Below are 24,000 nucleotides of genomic sequence, written 5' to 3' on the forward strand. Positions count from 1 at the left end.
GACTCAGAAGAAGATCAAGAAGCTTACATGGTAAGGAATTTTAGAAAATTCTTTAGATCTAATAAATTTAAAGAAATGCAGAACAGGAAAAATTCAAGAAATATAATAAGGGTTCGATGCTACTAGTGTCAAAAGGAAGGACACTTAAAAGAGGACTGCCCAGAACTCAAAAAGGAAAAAGGCAAGATGCCCAAGAAAAACAAGCACAAGACTCTAACTGCTACTTGGGACGACAGCTCATCATCAGAATCAGAAATAAAAGAATATGTCGGGCTAGCACTGATAGCAAGCCATGAAGAGCAAATCACCTCAGAAGCCAGCATCGATGAAGGGGGAGCGACTTCAGATGAATGCAGCGAAGCAGGGGGAAAACTTAGAAATTAAAAATTTCTATGTACAAGTCTGATATGGTAAGTGAGGTATGCCTCTTGCCTCCTGATCAACTCTATTTTGGTATTAAGTCTATAGCAAAATCTATGTACAAGTTAAAAAATAAAAATGATAAACTAAAAATTGAAAACTTAGAAATAAAAAAGAATTTTAGCAAAATCATGCCTGATAGAAGATTTTGAAAAAGTAAAACTTGAAAATGTTAAATTAAAAGAAAAAATATAAAACTTAAAAAATTCTGCATGTTCAAATATTTCTGTTTTTAGAAACTATAGAGGATTAAACTGGTACTATAGATTTCACAAAGATCATATCAAAAAAGTTATAAAATCTTATATCCCTATAAAATATCTGATTAACCCTGTAAGAAAGAACCTATATTGGGTTCCAAAAAGTTATTTAAATTAAAAAGTGAAATTAGACTTAGAGCTTTCATATAGAAGATTAAATATTTGAATTTATTAAAAGGCTTTGTCTAGAAGTGGTTGATGATCCAATAACCAAGAAGGCCTAGTGTCTCGCCACAGCCTAGAAACTAATTTCTGAATTAAATATTTAATTGACAAAGTGATAAGCATGAAATAGTTAATTAAATTCAATGCTTTCAATATTTGTCAAAGGTTTAATATGTGTTAAAAAAAATTTGAATTTTTTTTCGAATGTCACTTAGAAATTTGTCTTTAGTTGCAAATTTCATTTAAATTATTTTTGTTAAAACTGATTTTTTTCTTTTAGGTTATTTTATACGATGCACAAAAAATCTATCTTTAAACTTAGAAAAATTTTTCTGCTTGAAAATTTTTAACTTCACTTAAAAACTTTTTTCAAATTTTAAATTGTTTTTGTTAAAACTTATTGTTTTCTATTTAACTTAATTTTTTAAGTTATTTTATACAGTGCACAAAAATTCTATCTTTAAACTTAGAAAAAAAATTCTGCTTGAAATTTTTCTACACAAACATCAGAATTACCCTTAGACCTGTTGTGATACCCTATTTTTTAATGTGATTAAAGGAAGAGAAGGGACTATTAAGTCTAGGGAGAGGTATTATCCAAATTTCAAATTATAAAATCCTTTTTGCACTTATTTACAAAATTATTTATTTTTTACTTTATATTTGTTTACCCTAACTTAATTTGGGTTGCTCACATCAAAAATGGGGAGATTGTTGGAACCCCAAGGTTATTTAGATGTGATCAAAGAAGTTAAGTTAGGTCCTGTTTGGTTTAATCCCTGTGTCTAAGTGTGCAGGAGTTTAGGAGCACAGGAAGTCGAGCGGAAGACGCGGCTAGCGAGAAGAATAGCACGGGAGAGAGAGTCGATAGGCTCGGTGCGTCCGAGGGACAAGGTGCCGTGGAAGAGTACACAGGTGGATAAGAAGAACGTACGTCATGTTCGATGGACGAGAAGTCGGGGAGGAAGGCTGCTTGAGGAGAAGGCCAGAAATTGGGTTCGGGTAAACACTATTCCGAATGCCCCAGATCACCCAAGCGAACGGAACCGGAGTGGAAGACCCAGACCGAGGTGAGCAGAACCGGAGCAGACGACCTGGACTGAAAAAGTCAACTATGTTGACTTTTGTGGATTCGGGCGCCCGGAGCCATTCTGAGTGCCCAGAACTCAACTCTTATCAGAATCGACGTGTACGTTGACCGACGCGTCAGGGATAAAATTCTATCCCACTCCAGGCGCTCGGAATCCTTCCAAGCGCCCAGAACAATGCTATAAATAGAGTTCTGATTTCAGTAGTTCAGACAACAACTTGTAATTCATTTCTTTCTGTTCTACTTCTATTTGTGAGTTGTTAACGTTGTAAGAGGTTACTCCGCCCGAAGGAGATCGTCATAAAGTGTGCTTCATTTTCCTTAGATTAACAATCTTCTGATTGCAAACCAAGTAAGTCTCCTTATATTTCTGTCTCTATAATTAGTCTCTTAGTTTTTTATTACAAGTGTTCTTTATTAAGTTATAAGTTAAGAAAGGGTTGAGTTTGTTTTTGCAAGGCAATTCACCCCTCCCCTCTTGCCAGCCACCAAGGGTCCAACAAACTCGACATTGATCGGTCGACCGATCCTCCCTGATCAATCGACTGATCCTTCTCAATCCACCCAGCTTCTGTCTAGATGTTGCCTCTTCAAATAAAAGTCTTCGCTCGGTTAACCAATCAAGTCATTCTATCGACCGAACCTTCGATGCTCCCCGGCTTATCTGGTCTGATCAACCCGGTCTAATCAAGTGATGTTTATCTATTGTTTGATCAACTGAACTCGAGGTTCGGTTGATCGATCCCTTGGTCGAAACTTCATTGAGAGCTTATCTGATCTATGGGGTTTGATCGACTGATCCAGATGTTCGAGCTACCGAACAAGGTAAAATCCTAACCTATAAATTGTTAGTTTTCCTACAACACAAAGTTAGAATAACAATCAAAATATATTATTTTGACAGTCTTTGGACTGTCTGGTTCTAACTTTCAGATTTTTCAGAAACCCTATGTCGAACTGACACCTACTGTTCCCTCAATGGGGAACATGCCCTCACCTGTTATTCTCAGGAGAAATTAACTTTTGTCAGACCGGTCCTCTAGACCGTCTGGACTTTTGGTCAATGTCCGAGACACCAGGACTACTCGCTAGACGTCTGATTTTGACCCGTCTAGTCTTCCACCTAGTGTCCATGACCTCTAGAATTTTCACCTAGCATCCTCGACTCTAGAATTTCACCCAATGTCCTCGACCCGTCAAGACTTTGCCCAGTCCCCTGGACCAAGACTTCGTTGTCTAACTGCAACTAAGACTTTCTACCTGCCTAGCCTCAACTAGGACTTTCCTTTGCATAAATTCACTTAGAACTTTTCTGCATACTTAGTTCAATTTGTTAGAACAATAATAACCCTTAACTTAGAACTCTTTGTCATTATCAAAACTCAAGTTCAATCATCTGATACTTTCTGCACCAACACTCTTCTTACTACTGCGTTACTTTGATTTTCCTCCTGTTTGGTCAACATATTGCTCTTCCCTCATACGGGCAGAAAGATTACCGGAAGGTGGCAGTACGCTAGCTGACCTATTGGTCGGTAGACTGGCTACACTGGAGCCTAGCGCTGGCGGCCTAAGCAATTGTGGGGCAATTTGGGGAGGGTGGATGTCCTTGCTTGGCCGCTCGACGACTATCCCAAGCGTACTGTTGGCACTCTTAGGTGTTGTGCATCCTTATTCGATGGTAAGTATAGAAAGTAGGGATCCACCGGCGTAGCTCGACAAATGATGTTCGAGCTACCTCCACACATTGCACAACTCTTCCTCGTTGAGCCAGAGCTGATTGAACCAGGGACGTAAGAGCTTATCGATGCTCGTTGTGTGGCAAAGGAGCTAAAGGAGCCTTCCACTCGGATTGGAAAGGAGGGACTAAGATAGATATTTCCTTCTTACGGGCTGCTTGAGTTTTCTCCACGTTAATGTATTTGACCGCCCAGCCTAGCAAACTGTTGAAGTCTTTCGAGGGTTTTCTCGCCAAAGAGTGAAAGAAATCCTCATCCAAAAGCCCTAGTGAGAAAGTACTCACCAGAATGTTAGATGTGGCAGAGGGGGCATCCATAGCCACTCGGTCAAATCTCTTTATATAAGCCTTTAAGAACTCTTTTGCTCTATGCTTGAGGGCAAATAAACTTAAGTTGGTGTTGGGATACTTTCAACTACTAGCAAAGTGTTGGAGGAAAGCCTTCTTGAAATCCTTAAAGCTAGTGATCGAACTGACAAGGAGCTGGTCGAACCACATTTGCGCCGAGCGACCGGAGAGAGTTGTTAGGAACACTCGGCACTTGACGCCATTAGTGCATTGATGTAGCAGGACGACATTCTCAAACTTGCTGAGATAATTCTCGGGATCGGTAAAGCCTCCATATTCTTCGATCGACAAAGGCCAAAAGTGTTTGGGTAGTTTATCTTCTAAGATTTCTTGTGAGAAGAGCGTTTCCAGCCACTCGGGCGAGCTAGCACCAGTTGGGGATTTGCCTCGTTTCATATCCTTAGGAGGTGAATTTCTAGTTGAAGATCCCTGGGACCGCTTGGCTCCTAAGTAGCCTTCGGCGAGCATTTGAACAAATGCCTAGGGGAACTCCATTGGTTGTTTGGACTTGGATTCTCGCTCAGCGACAGGTGGTCCTTCGGATGATGTTACAGATGTAGTGGATGTTTTTAATGGGGCAAGATTTGTTGCTTGCTACTTTTGCACAAGTGCTTGTGCTTTCGCCATTACAAGCAAGTTGAAATCTTCTTGTGACAAAGCTACAATTAGTTTTTTGGTGTCATCCATCTTCACGATCTAGATCAAGCAGAGAGGTTCCCACAGACGGCACCAAATTTGATCATGTCTGGAAGTAATGAGGGTGGATCGCCGGTGATGTGGCGTGTTGGTTGATTGGCAACAAGAACTCCTAAGAAAAGAAGGAAATTATCAGTAAGTGGGCCAAGGGAGTCCTTGGCACAGCTACACGGACGATCAAGCCAAAAAATGATGGTGGAGCAAAGCAAGCAGTAGCAAGTAGAAGGAGATGCGTAAGTGTGTGTGCGCGTATACCTGTGTAGAAGAACTCTCTTTTATAATGCCCTCACAACCTCCGCAATAATGAAGCATTATCATGCAATTCATCAATCTGTCTCATCATCAAGCTTATACCATGCCCATCAATCACATCGGTATAAAGCAGACGTATCTCGTAAGTATCTACACATAGATATGATTCTCTAACAAACCCACGTGTTGTATTAATGACAGTAACTAGACTTTTAGGCCGAGAGTCCTCTTGTGCTGCTAGTTAGAAGATGAGTTTCTTAGGGAACCCATTTATGTATGTGATCTAACAGGGTCGTAGTAATATTCTCAAAGGAAGCAGAGTTTGATGGGTGGTCTGGCAAGTCAACATTGACTCTTTTAGGGCTCGTCCAATCGGCATAACCGGTTGGGAGAGTGGGGATAGAGTCCCAACCGAATCTAGTTCAAACCAGGAATGAGCTCTTAGATAGCCTTTTTGATTGACAAGGCCGATCGGGAGTGAGGGGAGCTAAGTCCCCCATAATTTGGTTTGCTTTGGGTGTGGGGCCCAAAGAGAACCTGTCCAATCGGCAGGGCCGATCGGGAGTGAGGGGAGCTGAGCCTCGAGCGAGATCGGTCAACGTCGGGAGTGAGACCCATAGAGAACCTGCTCGATAGACAGGGCCGATTGAGAATGAGTGGAGCTGAGCCCTAAGTGAGACTGATCCGCACCGAGAATGGGGCCCATAAAGAACTTGTCCAATCAGCATGATCGATTGAGAGTGAAGGGAGTTGAGTCCTGAGTGAGATCGATCCATTCTGGGAGTGAAGCCTACAGGGAACTTGTTTGATCGACAGGGCTGATAGAAAGTGAAGAACCCTACTAAACTAGCTATTCTGTTATCTGCCCTATCAAGGACTTTAACTGACATCTATACAAACTCATTGACCCTTTTTCCAGCCGCATGAGTTTAGCTGAGTTGGCAAGTGGTAGGTTGATTGCCACATAAGATCTTGGGGTTGAATCTCGAGACTGGCGAGGCGTAAATCCCTGCAACCCATGTAAACTCACCCCACTTGCACATTACCTTCTGGTTTCGCTGTCACATACTCATTATAATAATATATCTCTTTCAAACACATTCTTTTTAACATTAACACTCATTATTTATGGATTCCATCATCCATTTAATCAATCTTAAAATTATATCATATTAAATAAATATATTTTAAAATATTTAAAATATTATTATTATTATAAATATTACTTTTAAAAAAAATACTGTTTTTTAAAAAATAATATTAAAATTTTTACTGTTAAAAAAAATAAGGATACTAAATAAATATTATAATATCTCTTTAACATCTCGTTATAGGTGCCCTTATGATTGCAAGACGGAATCAATGTTCATATGACAATTAATCCACCTCACGGATTGATTCTCCGATAAGAGCACTGCTCCAGTGCAACAGAATCAACAGCTAAAGCATCCTCCGGAAACGGGCACGACTCCGGCTCACCTCGCTTCAACTGAAGCTGAGCGCAAGGTGGTGGACTCACGCTAGCGGACACACCCTCCACGTCGGTGCAGTCCCATATCGGATTTTTCGACCTAATCACCTCCACCGTCACGTTCGAGATGCATATCCCAGTGAAGGGTGCGCCCGGAATGCCCTGCAACTTGGCCGCCATCGTCACGTTCTCCGCCACCACGTCGCTATAGCTGATACCCTCCACCACGGGAACGGCGCCAGGGTCGTACCCTTCGTCCGGGTGCTGCCTGTATCTGCCGGTCATCCAGAAGACCCACTTCATGGTGTGCAGGTTCATCCTCCTCACGAATATGTCCCTCACGTAGCCGCCTCTTCCGACGGCCGTCTTGATGCGGACGCCGGATTCGGAGTCGATGGCCGTGATGTCCTCAGCTCGCACGTCATGGATGCCGCCGGACATCTCGCTGCCGAGGGCGATGACGGCGCTGGTCGGGGAGATGCAGGTGAGCCTTCGGATCAGAATGTGTTGGCTTGGCATGTTGAATTTGATGCCGTACTCGTCCCAGCCGCTCTTGATGGCGATGCAATCGTCGCCGGAGACGATGTAGCAGTCTTCGATGCGGACATTGGAACAGGAGTCTGCCAAGCGGGAGACCAATATCGACTTTAAAATAAATTCTACACAATGTTACAGTATTGTTTTTATAAAATACCTGGATTTATTCCATCTGTATTTGGTGAGTAGACCGGTGCAAGAATTGTGACGGCGGACACAACAACATCACTGCACAATAGCAAATTTGTTTTGCGCTTGTTTAATCCTGAACTAAAACAAAAGGACAACAACAAAAAAAGAAAGTGAAAAAATAAGGGATAAAGAATGATCTCTGACCTGCTATAAACTGGATGGAGATTCCATGAGGGAGAGTCGATCAACGTGACGTTGGATATCAGGATTTGACTGGAGTACATGATCTCGATGAGGTATCCACGAGTAAAATTGAGTTCTTTGCTTTGGAACTTGTCCCACCAGGTTTGACCCTGTCCATTGATAGTCCCATTGTCCCCTGGTGTTGACCAAGCAATTAAAGCATCAAAACCAGAGCAGTTTGATATACATCCAAATGGAGATCTATTACAGATTGCATTGCAATAATACTGCGTATACGATTAGATATTATGATAAAACTCTTACCTGTGATTACCACATCAGTTAAGTTATATCCGGTGATGAGATTGCTGTATCTGCCACCAGGTAAGTCTCTCCCTCTTCCATAGGACGGCAAGGGATCGATGATCGGCCATGCGCAGATATCCTGAGAAATCATACTGCTCTGAGTTCAAATTCCATGTCCAGTAAAGTTTTTTAAAAGAGGAAAACCTTATCCCTTCATTTCCACCCATTCCGCATGAATCCCAATCCCGTAAAGTCAATCAATATCGATCCCTTGATTTCCATCCATTCCTTCCCTTTAGTACAAAAGAGTGAAGTGTTTATTTGATTTAGCAGATTAAACGTGCATGGAACTTGGGAGGTTCAAAACTGTATTTGAAAAATCATAACAGCTAACCAGGCTTTGCAGAAGGGAAATTACTTAAAATTAATGATTGAATTGATAGATTCTCTGTACAGAACTCTGTCAATCTCAAGATGAAGGTGGTAATATGAAGAGAAAATATGTGGCCATCCATTTCTTTTAGAAATTAAAATAGCAATGAAATGTTAGAAAGAAACATCTACCTAACTCTAGGAAAAGGCAGATTGAAAATGAAATAGTTAATATCACGACCCATCCTTTCCAACTTCCTTCATCCCACTCCATAATTAATTTGTATAGTCAAGAGTGGCGAAGTGGAAGTGGAAATTGATAAGTTTATGCACCTTACAAGCTTACAAGCTACCTCAGGTAAGACTTGAGTGGATGCTCAATTGTCTTGCAAGAGGTTCAATTCCAAGTCTTATAACAAACGTCGGGTGCGCCTTGGGCTCCATTGTCACGTTTGCTGATAAGAAGGAATTTTTAGTACAGACTCATTTTACAGTTAGTAGAGCATCTACTTTAGAAAAGTAGAACATTATTTGACAGGACAACACTACTTTGACAGGACAACACTATTAGTGGAGCATCTACTTTAGAAAAATAGAACATTATTTGACAGGACAACACTACTTTATACAGAGCAGCGTGAATCTTTGGGTCCACCATGCTTACACTTTAAAGTTGCCCATTCTGGTTACACAATCCTGAAGGAGATATGCAGCATGTGAAAGTTGTTTGTCGCATTGTTCTAATGCAGGGTACCAGTCGTTCCACCAATTATCCTTTTCTCGGCACTTATTGCATTCTTGCTTTTTGAGGGAATGGATAATCCTGAGCTGCTGCATCGCATTAACGGCTCGGATGGCAGCTCTTTGCTCAATAGTGTGTAGATCTTCTGTGATTTGGTGGAATTCTTCTTGTGGGATTGGTTTCTCATGTCTTGTGTTAACCTTTCTTTGGTATTGCTCAGCGAAATCAAGAGGGTTTGAACCATCTTGTTCAGCAACTCCTGAGCTTGCGGATGTGGCTGGTTCTGGACTTCCTTTATAGCTGGTACCAGTAAAGTGAGTTGGTCTAGGTGCTGCTCCGGCCATTCTGAAAATATTAACACATGAATTAGACGAGATAGAGAATCAACTACCTGAATTATTTTTTCCGTCTATATGTTCGAATTGCACCGTTGGTCCAACTCCCGTAATGTAGTCAGTAAAGGAAATCCATCGAACCCTAGAGGGTTTATGATTTGCCGTTTTCCCAAAAAAACTTATAATTGCCTGGCAGTCTGTTCTAATCAGAAGTTCAGCTTTATCCAGGAAATAGATTTTTAGTGCCTCCATAGTGTTCATAACAGCATATAACTCAGCATCGATTATGGATTTCGGTGGATTTAACTTGCCACTAGAATAAGCACAAATCTTTTCTGAAGAGACAGGGTCAAATTTTTTCTTTTTCCATTTGCAAATTCCGCCCCAACCATCCATGCATCCGTCTACTTCTAGAATCATATAACATTCTGGTGGAGGTATTTCAAGGTCTGGTAACTGTCGTACCTTGGTCTTAAGTTGATGAATCAAATCCCAGTCCTGCTGATTTAATTTTCTTTCTCCATTTGGGGACGTCTTAGCATATAAAGGCCCAAGTAGTTTACCTAAGTTGGGTATGTAATTTCTGGCATAATTTAGGAGTCCTAGCCATGATCTCATCCCTTTGGTTGTCTTGAGTTCATTATCATTGAAGTCCGCAATCTTTGTAATTACATGGGGTTGAAGTTTAATTTTGTAATTTCCAATAATAGCCCCTAAGAACTCAATTTCAGGGACTACAATTTTCATCTTCGTAGGGCTTAAGATTAATCCATTCTTCTGGCAAATACTCAGCATCCTTTGAAGATGTTGTTCATGACTCTTTTCATCTGGAGAAAATACTAGGATGTCATCTATATAAACAGCAATGAAATCTTCTGTACCTCTAAAGCATGCGTCCATCTTTCTTTGAAAAACTGCTGGTGCGTTTTTGAGTCCGAAAGGCATGACCAGCCATTCGTATAAACCATCAGGGACCCAAAATGCAGTCCATTCAATTGAATCGGGATGCATGGCAACTTGGTGGAAACCACTTTTTAAGTCAAATTTAGAGAAGATACAACTGTTGCTGACCTTCTTTAAGATGGTATTGATACCTGGTAGACTGTATTGATCTTTATGCGTGATGTCATTAAGGCGTTTGTAATTGAATACCAGTCTTTCCTTTCCTTTCTTTTCTTCCTTTGTAATAGGGTCAATAGTTGTACCAGAATTCACGATTATGGCGATCGTTCGGTGTCGGCTCTTACTGGGTCGAATTATCCCCAGATCCAGTAGGGTTTTAACATGCTTTGTGAAGGCTTCCTTTTGTATAGGGGTTAAGTGCTTCAATGGACGGTCTTCTATAATAAATTCTGGATTTTTAATATCCTGTTGACACACAATCTGATTCTTCTGCCAGTGTTACAAGGGGTTCTCCCCAATTATCCCTTGATCCTTTAATTTTTGTAGAAGATGACTAAATTTTTGCTCAAAGGATTGGTTTCTTACCCCAACTGAGATGTGAACCATTTCCTTTATTTGGATATATTCTTCCTCATCCAACTCTAATTCTTCAATAGCTGTATTCACAGAGGGTAACGTATTAATGGTTGCAAGATTTTTGTAAAACGTTACCGTATTTTCTTCAATTCTAAGTCCTCCGTGCATGGCTCTTATGAAATTACACCCGATGATAAATTGTATATTATTACCCAAAGTCATTGGAAAGCTATAAGTATAAGGGATTCTGAAAATATTATCACCGATAATCATTCGGCCACTTTTCATCTTCATTTTTGCCATTTGTTGGGAATTAACTCCACTGAAGCTTACTATAAATGTATTTTGTTCCAGAGACTCCTTAGGGACTGATCGTTGATCCACGCAGCAAGTTGTAGCTTTAGTGTCCAATATTGCTTTCAATTTGAATTTTGAAATCCCTGGAATGTCCATTTCAACCGTTAGGTTATATAACATGTTTTTTACCAACCTGGGGCTTGGATTAGAAGCTACTACTTCTTCTATTAACATGTTGGCTGTTTCTTCTTCTTCTTCTTCTTCTAGGTCATGGAAATCCTTCTGCAGTTTCTGTTCCAAATGTATTGCTTCCAGTTGGGACTTGTAGTATTTGACTTCTTCCTGCAACCTTTTTATTTCTTCTTCACACCATATAATATAGTTTCGTTGCTCATATATAAGGTTATTAGGGTTAAATGGTGTAGCAGGAGCGGGAGTAATTGGTACCTCTTTATTGAAGTAGTATGGCCCGCAAAGGTTGCATACTGTAAGAAGACACTCAGGACAATGTATCCTTGCTCTTTGTAGAGTTGCTCGTTTGCAACATGTGCACATATGCGATTGAGGGGCAAATATCCTTTCGTTGTGCTTCCATTGATGTAAGCAATTTGATTGTTCTTCTGATAACCGAATCTGTTGTCGATAACCCCCATCCTCTAGGCCAAGCATATATATGGAGTTTATTTGAAGAGTTTGAAGGGATTGATGTACCTCATATATACTATCTTCTCCTTTAGATAGGCTAAAAATAGCGTCACTCTGAGCTTCTCCTTCTTGTACTGAGAGTATATCACAATCTTCTGGAAGATCCAGCTGCTCAAATATTGCTACTCTTTTTACATTCCTTTTTTCATTAGGGCAATCTCTTGCGAAGTGCCCTTCTTGTCCGCACAAGTAGCATTTACATTTTTTGTTTCTTAATAAATGCTTTCTTTTTTCAATTCTTGCATGAGAGCTGTGAGGTTTACCTTTATAGGTTCTGGATTGTCGCACACACATCTTCCTTGTTCCGGATTTCTAATAATAGCCTGGGATAGGAATCTGGCTACAGAACGTAAGGTCTTTTAATGATCTTTTAAATGCTGCATCCTTACATTCTTGTTCTATGAACTTGTGAGCAAAAATGACTCTGGGTAGCACTCCTACCGTAAGGCCAGGGTGTTTTGCTTCAAAAGCTGCTTTAATCCTGTTTCCAAGATCTCCAGGCATCTTAAGCCAGAATTTTTCTGATAATTCTGGTCCTGCATATAACCGTCCTGTTTTTGCAGCTAATCTCATGTAATCATTGATGTATTGAATTATATTCTTCACATTGTCATAGGAGAGTTTTTCAAGATCCCTATAGGTAGAATTTTGTATTTCGGTAGATCCTTGGGTTGAGTCTTCTACTGAAAATACTCTTCTCATCTGGGATAACACATTCTGAGTTCCTTCTCGGCCTTCACTAATTGTTATCAAAGCATCATATTCTGTTGCATATGTCATTCGCCATTGGATCCACGTAATTTTTTCTATTTCACCCAAGAGGTTCTTGATAAATTCAACCTTCTCCTTTTGCATCTGAAAATGATTGTGATGCCACAAAGTTTTTTGTTATAGACTCCCATCTTGAGAAAGCATCATCAAAAAGATTTAGTTGTTCCAGAATTACAAATAATGCACCACTTTGCTGCTGTGCAGAGGGGAACGTCCATAACTCATTATTCATTCCTCCCTTGAATTTAACTTTTGGTGGTTGTTGCTCATAAATAGGCTGAAAAGCCGGAGGATTTCTTGTTAAGTCATCAGCTGGGGGGTATCCTGGGGGACCCATAGCTGTATCTGTAGGAGGGCGATATGGGGATATCACAGTGCTAGTAGAATAAATTTGCTCTGTGGCTGGTGATACTTCTTCCACTAGCCTTCTTAAACAAGGATACTCCATTTCTACATTTGCAGCGACTAGTTCTATGAATTTGTCGCATTCCTGAGGGTTTAGTTGAATAAATGCCTCTTGCCTCCCACCACCTTCGCTTGCAAATGGGTTGGTCCAGTGATCTTCAGAATCAGGATAATTATCCCATTGTGGTGGTTGCTGCTCACTGAGAGTGGATAAATATTGTATATAGTCCAAATAAGAATCATCAAGATCTTGATAATTAAGAGTAGGGTCCATGGACCGTGGTACAGCGGCCCCTGGGCTTGTATCCACTGCATGGTCTTGCTCAAAATTATTTTGGAATGAATCATCTTGAATAAGGACTGTTGTTGTTTCTTTGGGCATTAAGAGGGCAAATATATCTTGTGAAGTAAAATACCATGGATCTTGTGAAGTAAGAGCTTGGTCCTTTTCTGGGATTAAAGGTGGCTGACTTTGGGCTTCAGTTGATCCGAACCCTTTGTTTCCTTTTTCTGTGTGACTAAGATGAGGAACTTCATAAACCTCCGGGATGGCTATTTTTTCAAGTATTAACTGTGCTACCTTCTGCTGCTTAGAAATATAGGACCGTTAGATTCGATAGAGGGGGGGGGGGGGGGGGGGAATATCGATTCGAAAAACAAGAGTATAGGCGCAGCGGAAAAGTAAAATAGACACAATTGTTTTTTACTTCGTTCGGAGCCTGTGACGACTCCTACTCGAAGGCCCGTGGTCCTTGACCACTTTCGTTGGGCAATCACTAGCAATTCGAATATAATTACAAAAGGACTGTACAGTGAATGCTAATGAAAAATGAAAACAAGTACCGACAAGAAAGGAAAAGAAAGGAGCGTAGTGTCGGAGCTTTGTTGGCGTCGCAGAAGCGCAGAGCAGTGGAGACAATTGGTTTTCCGTTGTTGTGTTGAAGCTCCCCTCTGACCCTTCTTTTATATAAAGCTCGGGCGCCTGGATTCCTTAAGGCGCCACAGTGAGCGTGGCAAGTCCAACCGAGCTCCACGTGGCGGCAGATCGGGATGAAATTTCCCTCCCGGCGCCCGGACCGTACCCTTCCTGGCGCTCGGACCCTGTTTTCCCGCAGAATCCGTCCTGCAAGACAAGCGTTAGTCCGGAGGCAAATTTACCCTGCAAGATTGTTAGCACAGTTTTATAGATAAGCAAAGTATGACTTAGATTCCGTCTTTCCGAGACCGGAATCTAGTCACGATCTCGACTTAGATATCCGAAATGGATCTAAGCCGGATCGACGCCTAATGTTCCCTTCCCGGGAACGCGTCCTCGCAGTCACTCCCCTCCAGTGACTTACCTCACTTACCTGCCAGACGTCCGGTCAGCCCGTCGACCCGTCTGGACTTCTCGCCAAGCGTCCGGTCAGCCCGTCGACCCGCTTGGACTTCTCGCCAGCTATCCGGTCAGCCCGTCGACCTAGCTGGACTTCTCGCCAAGCGTCCGGTCAGCCCGTCGACCCGCTTGGACTTCTCGCCAGCTATCCGGTCAGCCCGTCGACCTAGCTGGACTTCGTGCCAGACATCCGGTCAGCCCGTCGACCTGTCTGGACTTTTCCTGCACACTTGATCAAAGTGTCAGACAACAACATAACTAACTTAACCTATTTTGTCATTCATCAAAACCTGGGTTAAATCGTTAGTGCTAACCGCACCAACAATCTCCCCCTTTTTGATGGAATAACAACTTGGTTAAGTTAGTGAAAACATATGCAAGAACCATGCATTTATGTGGTTTAAGTTAGTTTGAATTTTCAGTTAGGTTCAGCTAACTTAACCTAACTTAACCACCTAACCCTCCCCCTTTGGCATTCATCAAAAATAAGCATGGATTAAGTAATTATAGACTTCAGACAAAAAAATGTCAAGTTAATCTGGGGGAGTTTAAGCTTTTGGAAATTTGTTTAAAGCATTAGCTTTTAGCTTTTAGAATGCTAGCTAAGTTTAGATAGTTTCATTTTCAAACATAAGTTTTCAAAAATCAAAATTCCAGAACTAAGTTTGAAAATTTTATTTTTCCAAAGACTGATTTATTTTTCAACACTAAGTTTGTAAACGATTTAATTTAAAACTTAAGTTTTGACAATGATTTAAGTTTGAAAAATCTAACTTAAATACTTTAATTTAAGTTTTGACAATGATTTAACTGGTAGAACTAATTTTGATAAAGTAAAATAATTAAATTTAATTTTCAAAAATCAAAATTTTAAAGTTCAAAAGTACTAGTTTCAAAACCATGGTTTAAAATACTTGAAAAGTTGAGTTTTCAAAAACTAAGTAAAAAGGATAAAAAGTTTGTGATTTAAAAGAAACAATTTTGAGTTGATTTAAAAATTTTTCACAATTTTAAGCAAGTTGGTTTTGAAAATTGATTTTTAAACTTTGATTTTCAAAATTAAGGAAAATGATTTTGAGAAGCTTAGTTTGTAAACTTAAGTTTTGAAAAATCTAATTTCCACAATTTTCAAAACTAAGTTAAATCTAATTTTCAAAATCAATTTTCAATAAAAAGTAAAACCCAATTCTTAAAAACAACTTAGTTTTATAAGAGTTAGTTTTCAAAAGTAGGTTTAAGAAATTTTTTAAGAAAACATTTTTCAAACAAAATTTAAAATATTTTATATAAAGGGAAATTTTTAATTAATTCCTCCCCCTGAACCTGACATACAATTTGAAAATATTTGCTAAAAATATTCAAAGTAGATATATATTTATTTTTTTTTTAAATTGAGGTAGAATTTTCTAGAGAGATTTTAAAGAGAAGATTAAAAAATAACACTTCAGGAGATAATTAAAAAATAAACCTCCCCCTTAATTTGATACTCCTTTAATTTATAAAATTTTACAACCGTAACATATTTTTGTACCTAGGTGTTTTAGACGATTGTAAAATTATCTTTATAAAATTGTTCATTTAAATTTGACTAACCGTAATTAATGTTAGATTAAGTTGAAATAAATTAAAATAATTGATCAATATTAATAATTTATTAATTAAATTTTGCTATAATCTAAATTTTGTATTAATTGATGAAGGTGTTAGTTATAATTTAACTTTTCATTTACTTCCTTTTAAGTTGGATTGACTTAGTTTAAAGTTGGTGGTAATTTGAAGTTAAACTCGTTATTAAACAAGGTTAAGTAAGGTTCAATTTAAGTCAAACTTTAATTATGTTTTAATAAAAATAATTAATATTTTAAAGGTTGATTAAGAAAAATGACTTAGAGTAATTTTAATATTTTTACTAAGGTTAAACCTAGGTTCTAATCAAATCAAGCTTAGTTCTCAAATAAAGTTAAACTTAAATAGTTAAGTTCTACTTATTAATTACATAATTAAGTTTAAAGTTGAAGTTAACGGAATTTAAGTTTTTAAGTTAGGTGTCTAAGTTTTAAATGAATTTAAAAGAATTATAATAATTATTATTTTTAAGGAATTTCTAACAGGAATTTAATGACAATTAATATACGTTCAATTCAGTTTTGATTTTAGATTAAAATTAATATCAATGATTAATTTAGCTTTAAGTTTTAAGTTTAAGTTAAATTTTTAAGTTTTAATTTTCAGTTAGGTTAAATTAAAAAATAATTTTAAGGTTAAAATGATGTTTAAGATTAAAAATGAGTTTAAAGTCAAAATAATAATTTTTAAAGTGAAAATAGTCTATAGAAATAATTTATCATTATTACTATTTTTTTTTAAGTTAAAAGAATTTTATTATAGTGAAAAAATAAGAAGAATTTTTCAAAATGATACATAATTTTTAAACTAGTTTTTAAAATAATTTTTAAAATGTTTTAAAATAATTTTTAAAAGAATTTTTTTAAAGTTTTTAAAATGATTTTTAAAATAGTTTTTTTTTAAAAGAATTTTTAAAAGTTTTTAAAATGATTTTTAAAATAGTTTTTTTTTTAAAAGAATTTTTAAAAGTTTTTTAAAATGATTTTTAAAATAGTTTTTAAAATAATTTTTAAAATAGTTTTTAAAATAATTTTTAAAATGTTTTAAAAGAATTTTTAAAAGAATTTTTTAAAGTTTTTAAAATGATTTTTAAAAGAGTTATTTAAAATAATTTATAAAATGTTTTAAAAGAATTTTTTAAAGTTTTTAAAATGATTTTTAAAAGAGTTATTTAAAATAATTTTAAAAAAAAATTAAAGTTTTTAAAATGATTTTTAAAAGAGTTTTTTTTTTAAAAAATAATTTTTGAAATGTTTTAAAATAATTTTTTAAAAGAATTTTTAAAAGTTTTTAAAATGATTTTTCAAATAGTTTTTTAAAATAATTTATAAAATGTTTTAAAAGAATTTTTTAAAGTTTTAAAATGATTTTTAAAATAGTTTTTAAAATAAATTTTAAAATATTTTAAAAGAATTTTTTAAAGTTTTTAAAATGATTTTTAAAATAGTTTTTTTTTGAAAGAATTTTTAAAATAATTTTTTAAAGTTTTTAAAATGATTTTTAAAATAGTTTTTAAAATAATTTTTAAAATGTTTTAAAATAATTTTTTTTTAAAGTTTTTAAAATGATTTTTAAAAGAGTTTTTAAAATAATTTTTTAAAAAATTTGGAAATAATTTTAAAATAATTTTTAAGTTTAGAATAAAATTTTTAAGTTAAATATAAAATTTTTAAAGTTAAATTTAATTTTTTTTTTTAAAGTTAATTTTTGTTTTAAATAATTTTTTAAAGTTAATTTAATATATATATATTTTTTAAAATTAATTTAGTTTTAATTCGAAATTTAATTTTTATTTAATTCAAAATTTAATTTTAATTTGAAATTCAAAATTTAATTTTAATTAATTTTAATTTAATTTGAAATTTGAAATTTAATTTTAATTTGAAATTCAATTTGAAATTTGAAATTGAATTTCAATTTGAAATTTAATTTTAATTAATTTTAATTTAATTTGAAAATTAATTTGATCCTTATTCATCTCACCCGATCTTGATTATCTATCAGGGAATCCTATAATTTTGTGAGATGAATTAGATTTAATTACAGAGTTTGGTTTAACTTTTGTTAGATTCAGGTTTAGCTTTGGTCTCAACAAATAGGCATTCTTCGGATAAACTTCTAAGCTTGGTGAGTCACTTGGACGTCATTAGAAGTAGCCAACCTTTCGAGGTTTTCCGAATAGTCCTATCCACGGAGCTTAGTATTAAACCTTAGTCTAACTAGTTAGGATCCATTTAAGGGTAGCTTCGGTCAGTTCCACTTGGCCAAATGCACCAGATCGAAGCCATATCTTTCTAGACATGCGATGCCCAAGCTTCCCTAACGTACTATCATCCAAAAACTTCACCAGTACCATGATTAAACTTGGTCTCTTTTTAACTAATCCTAATTACCCTGCCGGGTTAGTTTGTTTGGGTTACCCTGTCGGGTAAGTTAGTTTTGGAGGTGCCAGCTATTCTGGAGCCTCCCCCTAAATCATTGGTCTTTAATTTAAGATTTTTGTATAATTAGAGTTGGTTTTAGTTAAGTTTTAATGTTTAATTTGTAATTTAAATTTAAGTTTTTAATTTTGAATTAATTAAATGGGTCAAATTATCTTTCTTTAAAAGAGTATATTTAACATTTAAATTTTCTTTCAATTTTATTGGGTTAATTGAATTATCTTTCTTTAATAGCTTATTTTTAAAGTTTAGGTTTTTATTTATTTTTGAGTTAATTAAATTGTTTGAATTATATTTCTTTAAAGGTTTATCTTTTAACTTTTTATTAATTGTTAATTTTAAATTTTCTAGATTATTTTTGTTTAATATGTTATCTTTAACATTTAATTTTAAGTTTGTTAACTTTTGTTTTGACTTTATCAAAGTGTTTGATTTTATCCTTATATTTTCTTTACCTTTTAAGTTGATATAATTAGTGGAATTTATTAAATAAGTCTTATCATTAAAATTTAATTTTTTGTTAATTAAATTATCTTGGATTTGGATAGAATTTTCCAGATTGATATTGTCTAGATTATTAAATAATTTATTAATTATGTCTAGATTAATATTGACCTTGTCATCCTTTTTGTTCGAATTTTCAAATTTGTTTAGGTTTAAATTCGAATTTTTAGATTTATTGATTATTTTTAGATTTTCTGTATTTTCTAAATTAATTATATTTATTTTATCAGAAAATATCCTAGGGGTATTTTCGCAAGTATTGTCATGTATACTATTTTCACATATACTTTCAGACATATCCAAATTAACATGCACATATTTTAAACCACTACTAGCAAGGGTGTTTTGGTAATTATTACTAACCTTGAGCGCAACCCCTAATTCAGCAGGCTTCTCCGTTGGATCTGACTCGAGTCCGGATTCGACTTTAACTTGATCTTCTAGCTCCATTGGCGTCTCATGAAGTTTGATCAACTGGGTCCATAGCTCATATGCATTCTTGTATTTTTCTAGTCTGCATATAATATTGTTAGGTAAAATATTATAAATAATTTTACTTACGTTTTTATTCAGCTCCGAGTTCTGAGAAGGTTTTTTCAATATTAGCATATAATCGATATCTACGCTTCCTAAGAAGCATTCCATTCTTCGCCTCCAGTAGTTGAAATCTTCATCATACGGTGGTGGTTCATTGGGGTTCCATCCTTCTTGAAAAGACATTGTTCTTGCACAACATGAAACAAAGACAAAATCCCAAGACTTGGTCTTGGATTAGCAGTGCTGGAAAAAAATAATGTTTCACTACAAATTTTTTTTTTTAAATAATAAAATATTATTAAAATATTATCTCAAATTTTTGAAAATGTAATATTTTGTCGATACTAAATAATAGTGAAAAGATGACGATGTATTTTTCAAAACCAATTTTGGAGGGAAAAAACGAAAGGCGTAAGGTTTTATTTTAAAAACGAATGATATATAATTTTTCTTTAAAAAAACCCCCTCTTTGTCTGATTGGTGGTTGCACCAAATCAGAGCGGTACCTGCTCTGATACCACTTGTAGGACCGTTAGATTCGATAGAGGGGGGGGGGGGGTGAATATCGATTCGAAAAACAAGAGTATAGGCGCAGCGGAAAAGTAAAATAGACACAATTGTTTTTTACTTCGTTCGGAGCCTGTGACGACTCCTACTCGAAGGCCCGTGGTCCTTGACCACTTTCGTTGGGCAATCACTAGCAATTCGAATATAATTACAAAAGGACTGTACAGTGAATGCTAATGAAAAATGAAAACAAGTACCGACAAGAAAGGAAAAGAAAGGAGCGTAGTGTCGGAGCTTTGTTGGCGTCGCAGAAGCGCAGAGTAGTGGAAGACTTTTCTTTTTCCGTTGTTGTACTGAAGCTCCCCTCTGACCCTTCTTTTATATAAAGCTCGGGGCGCCCTGGATTCCTTCCGGGCGCCCTGGTGAGACGTGGCAAGTCCAACCAGCGAGCTCCACGTGGCGACGCGCAATCAGGATGAAATTTCCCTCCCGGGCGCTGGATCCCTTCCGCGCCCGGACCTGTTTTCCCGCAGAATCCGTCCTGCAAGACAAACGTTAGTCCGGAGGCAAATTTACCCTGTAACACAGATTGTTAGCATAAGCAAAGTGAGTATGAATTAGCTATAAGGAGTATGAATTAGATCACGATCTCGACTTAGATATCCGAAATGGATCTAAGCCGGATCGACGCCTAATGTTCCCTTCCCGGGAACGCGTCCTCGCAGTCACTCCCCTCCAGTGACTTACCTCACTTACCTGCCAGACGTCCGGTCAGCCCGTCGACCTGTCTGGACTTCTCGCCAAGCGTCCGGTCAGCCCGTCGACCCGCTTGGACTTCTCGCCAGCTATCCGGTCAGCCCGTCTACCTAGCTGGACTTCTCGCCAAGCGTCCGGTCAGCCCGTCGACCCGCTTGGACTTCTCGCCAGCTATCCGGTCAGCCCGTCGACCTAGCTGGACTTCGTGCCAGACATCCGGTCAGCCCGTCGACCTGTCTGGACTTTTCCTGCACACTTGATCAAAGTGTCAGACAACAACATAACTAACTTAACCTATTTTGTCATTCATCAAAACCTGGGTTAAATCGTTAGTGCTAACCGCACCAACAAGAAATATAAATCGGGAGATTAGTTCGATTGAATAGAAGTACCTGAACTTCTCCTCTGTAATCAGAGTCAATGACTCCAGCCCCAACTTCAATTCCAGTTTTCCAAGCCAGGCCTGATCTTGATGCCAATCTCCCATAATATCCGTATGGGATTTCAATTCGTAGGCCGGTGTGGATTAAATCTTGGCCATAAGGCTCTATGACTGCTGCATGACTTGCTGAGATGTCTAGTCCTGCTCCCTCCGATTGCCTTGAAGGTGTAACTGCATTTGGAGTAATTTTATTTATGAGAATATGTGGTTCGGTTGTTGATGAATACCTTTCACTTGCGGCTATAGATCCTTCCTTTTGTGAGTCATTTGTTTCACCAACTTCATCATCCCATCCAGTAGGAGGGATTTCCGGAAAAGAAGGAATTTCTGGGATATCATAATTGACATAGTAGTCAAATTTTCCACTAGGTTGGCCGAGAGTATCCCATCTTCCTATTTTATATTTTGATTTTTGCTCCTTATAATCGTCAGCTTCCCCATCATAATAGACATAGACTCCTGGTTTTGTTTCTATCAAAACTGCTAGTATCTCTTTATCTTTGTCATTATATTTTGGTTGTTCCGGTGTTGGAGCAGCAGTATAGTTGTTGAAGCGTAGTGAAATTCTTCCGTCCATCATGGTTTGACTATTTACCTCCGCGGGTTGCATAGGTATTGAAATTTGAGTTGGGTTTATTACCCAATTTAACCCTTGTAAACTTTTTGTTGACAATCTTCGTCCAGGGAGAGCATTTACACCATGAGAAGTTAAATAGTCCACAACTCCCTGCACTTCATAGGCAAATCCAACATTAGGTGTGTTAGAAAATCTTCCTACCATACCTCTGGTAATTAATAAATTAGCTTCGCTATTTTGCCAGGCTTCATATCCTCTTGTAAGGATGGAAATCTGAATGTTTCTGTAGAAATTCCCAATAGTCATCATAACTTCTGGGATCACATAGATCATTTGACTTCCTCGTGTCAGATCTACTTCCATTGTTGCTAGGATAACTTGGTCTCCTTGCCATCGGTTATCTCTAAAGACTACCAACGCCATAGTTCCTTCATATTGCCTGTGTAAGATTTGAATACGTACCTGGAGCACCCCCAGGTGGATGTATTGCATGCGGCCTCTTTGTAAATGAGCAAAGCTTTCTTCTTGAATGAAGTTTCTATCAACCTGGTGATTATCTGTTACTAGTATTGCTTCTTCTGATCTGTGCACATAAACCCGATGATGTGCGTCATCTCTTCTGGAATGATATAGTACCTCTGCAGGTACTATGGATGCTCGCTCTTACATTGAAAGTTGTAACTGGGCTTCTGGTTCCAGTTGTTGTTCAAGGGTATATCTTGTGGTTCCTCCACCAGTAAGTTGACGCCCAATCCATCTTGCTGCTTGCTGAGTGTTATAGAGGCGTCGCTGATTCCTTCTGTAGCTTCTTATTTGATCTTCGAATAGAGGTGTAGTAGCTACTTGTTGTTCAATTCTGGTGGCAATCATGTGCCTTTTAATTTTTTCTGCTCCTGTTTTAGAATTTTATATGGATCTTTGAACACCCTTAATTTTCCTGGCTTTTCCCTTGGTTTAGAAGGACCAAGAGATAGGTTTTGGAGTTTAGAAATTAAGTCTTGTGGGAGAGGAGTGTGAGGAGTGTTTTGTTTTCGAATCTCCTGCTGGATTTCCCTTAAGGTTTCAGCTATTTGGGTAAGTAAATGGATTTTAGTATTGTTTTGCTTAATAATGGTAGCGATTCCAGGCGTTATGCCTTGAAAATCATTGGGTTTAGCAAATCCAATAGAAGGGGTTTTTATGGGTTCGGTGGCTGACACAGCTTCTCGATAAGAAATAGTATTTTTTGCAGTAATAAAGATGCTCATAAAAATTTATCAAAATTTACAGGGACTCTTATTCTTTAAGCGTATTGGTATTATGCAACCCTGAAGCAAAAGGACAGATACCAAAAGTCTTGTTAAATTTTACAAATGGAGAGAAATTTAAATTAAACAAATTACGGAGAGCTTTATCGGAATTACCTTTGACAAATGACATCTCAATCCAACAGTCCATTGGTCTAACATTTCATTTCAGATAAGTCCAAAGCTAATAAATCTAAGATAGGTCCACTGATGGCGAATCTAACTTTTAATTAAAATACCAACGAAGCTAATTAAAACAGCCTCTAAAGCGAACGGCCTCGACTCTCGATGCAAAGGGACACCACTAGAGCACAAAGCATTTATACGGGCAGCGCAAGTGGACAGACAACACGTGAATGACCGCAGATTAATGAAAAAAACAAGAAGAAAAGTAAAGAGAGGAGGGGCGGTTGACCAAACCTGGGTGGCGAGGATGATGGCGTCGCGGTGGAGGAAGAGGGTGAAGTGACTGGTGAGATTAAAAGGCCCTGTCAGCCACCGCCCAGCCGGCACCACCAGCATCGCACCGCCTTGGCAGGCAACCTGGCTGAGGCTGGATACAGCCGCCGCGAACGCGGCCGTGTTAGACGTCACGCCGTCTCCGACCCCACCGAAGTCCGTCAGGCTTGCGACATGGGCACGGCACCCGCCCGCCCCCGAACTCGTGTAGTCGATCACTTCCTCCACCAACCTCCAGCCGTCGCCGCCCTTCCGGCGGTGGTTGGGGCGGCATCCTGCGTTGCCTATAAACGACGCTGCTAGCACTGCGAACAAGACAATCTTCGATGCCTGCCCACGTCAATTAAGAACAAAACTAAATCTTAAAAAAAAAAGATGAAAAAGAATGAACAAAAGGGTTGTTACATGGAATCTTCGGATCGACTGACCCATCGCGAAACCGTCAAGAGAGCAGAAGCGGAGCAGGTTGTCTCCAACAGGTTCGTCATCAATATAGGAGAATTGACCGTTTCCCCTTCACGTTTCTGCTGCACTTCCAGTTTCGTTGACCTTGTTAGAGTGGATGGAATTAGTGAGTCAATCTTCGTAAATTTCTCTAAACTGCAGCATTGGATCTTGTTCGGCAGGTCGATTACCAAATTTGGGCATGTTGACGAACTGATTGTCCTAACCATCAACATAATAACATTGGGCAAATAGGACTTTCCCTAATCCATCACGATCCAGGAACCTGCTTCTCCCACGTCGCAACCACGTTGTCTATCTCAGCGGGCAAGGCGGCTCTGT

The 24,000-nt window shown here is 37.7% G+C and overlaps 1 protein-coding gene across 3 annotated transcripts; it reads right to left on the reverse strand.

Moving 5' to 3' along the window:
- Positions 1-6,244: 6,244 nt before the first annotated feature.
- LOC122052924 (probable polygalacturonase) lies at positions 6,245-23,988 on the reverse strand. Of its 3 annotated transcripts, none has more exons than XM_042614669.1 (6): positions 23,643-23,988; positions 23,176-23,544; positions 7,617-7,737; positions 7,314-7,488; positions 7,135-7,205; positions 6,245-7,060 (listed from the first exon to the last, which is right to left on the reverse strand). In XM_042614669.1, exons 1-6 carry the CDS (start codon positions 23,892-23,894, stop codon positions 6,357-6,359), a joined length of 1,692 nt encoding a protein of 563 aa, XP_042470603.1. In that variant the 5' UTR covers positions 23,895-23,988; the 3' UTR covers positions 6,245-6,356. The 3 variants fall into 3 exon arrangements, with proteins under 3 accessions (XP_042470603.1, XP_042470605.1, XP_042470604.1); XM_042614671.1 differs by having other exon boundaries at positions 23,176-23,535; positions 23,620-23,978; XM_042614670.1 differs by having other exon boundaries at positions 23,620-23,978.
- Between the last annotated feature and the right edge of the window lie 12 nt (positions 23,989-24,000).

Source organism: Zingiber officinale, chromosome 3A, assembly GCF_018446385.1.
Source record: "Zingiber officinale cultivar Zhangliang chromosome 3A, Zo_v1.1, whole genome shotgun sequence".
Lineage (NCBI taxonomy): Eukaryota > Viridiplantae > Streptophyta > Magnoliopsida > Zingiberales > Zingiberaceae > Zingiber > Zingiber officinale.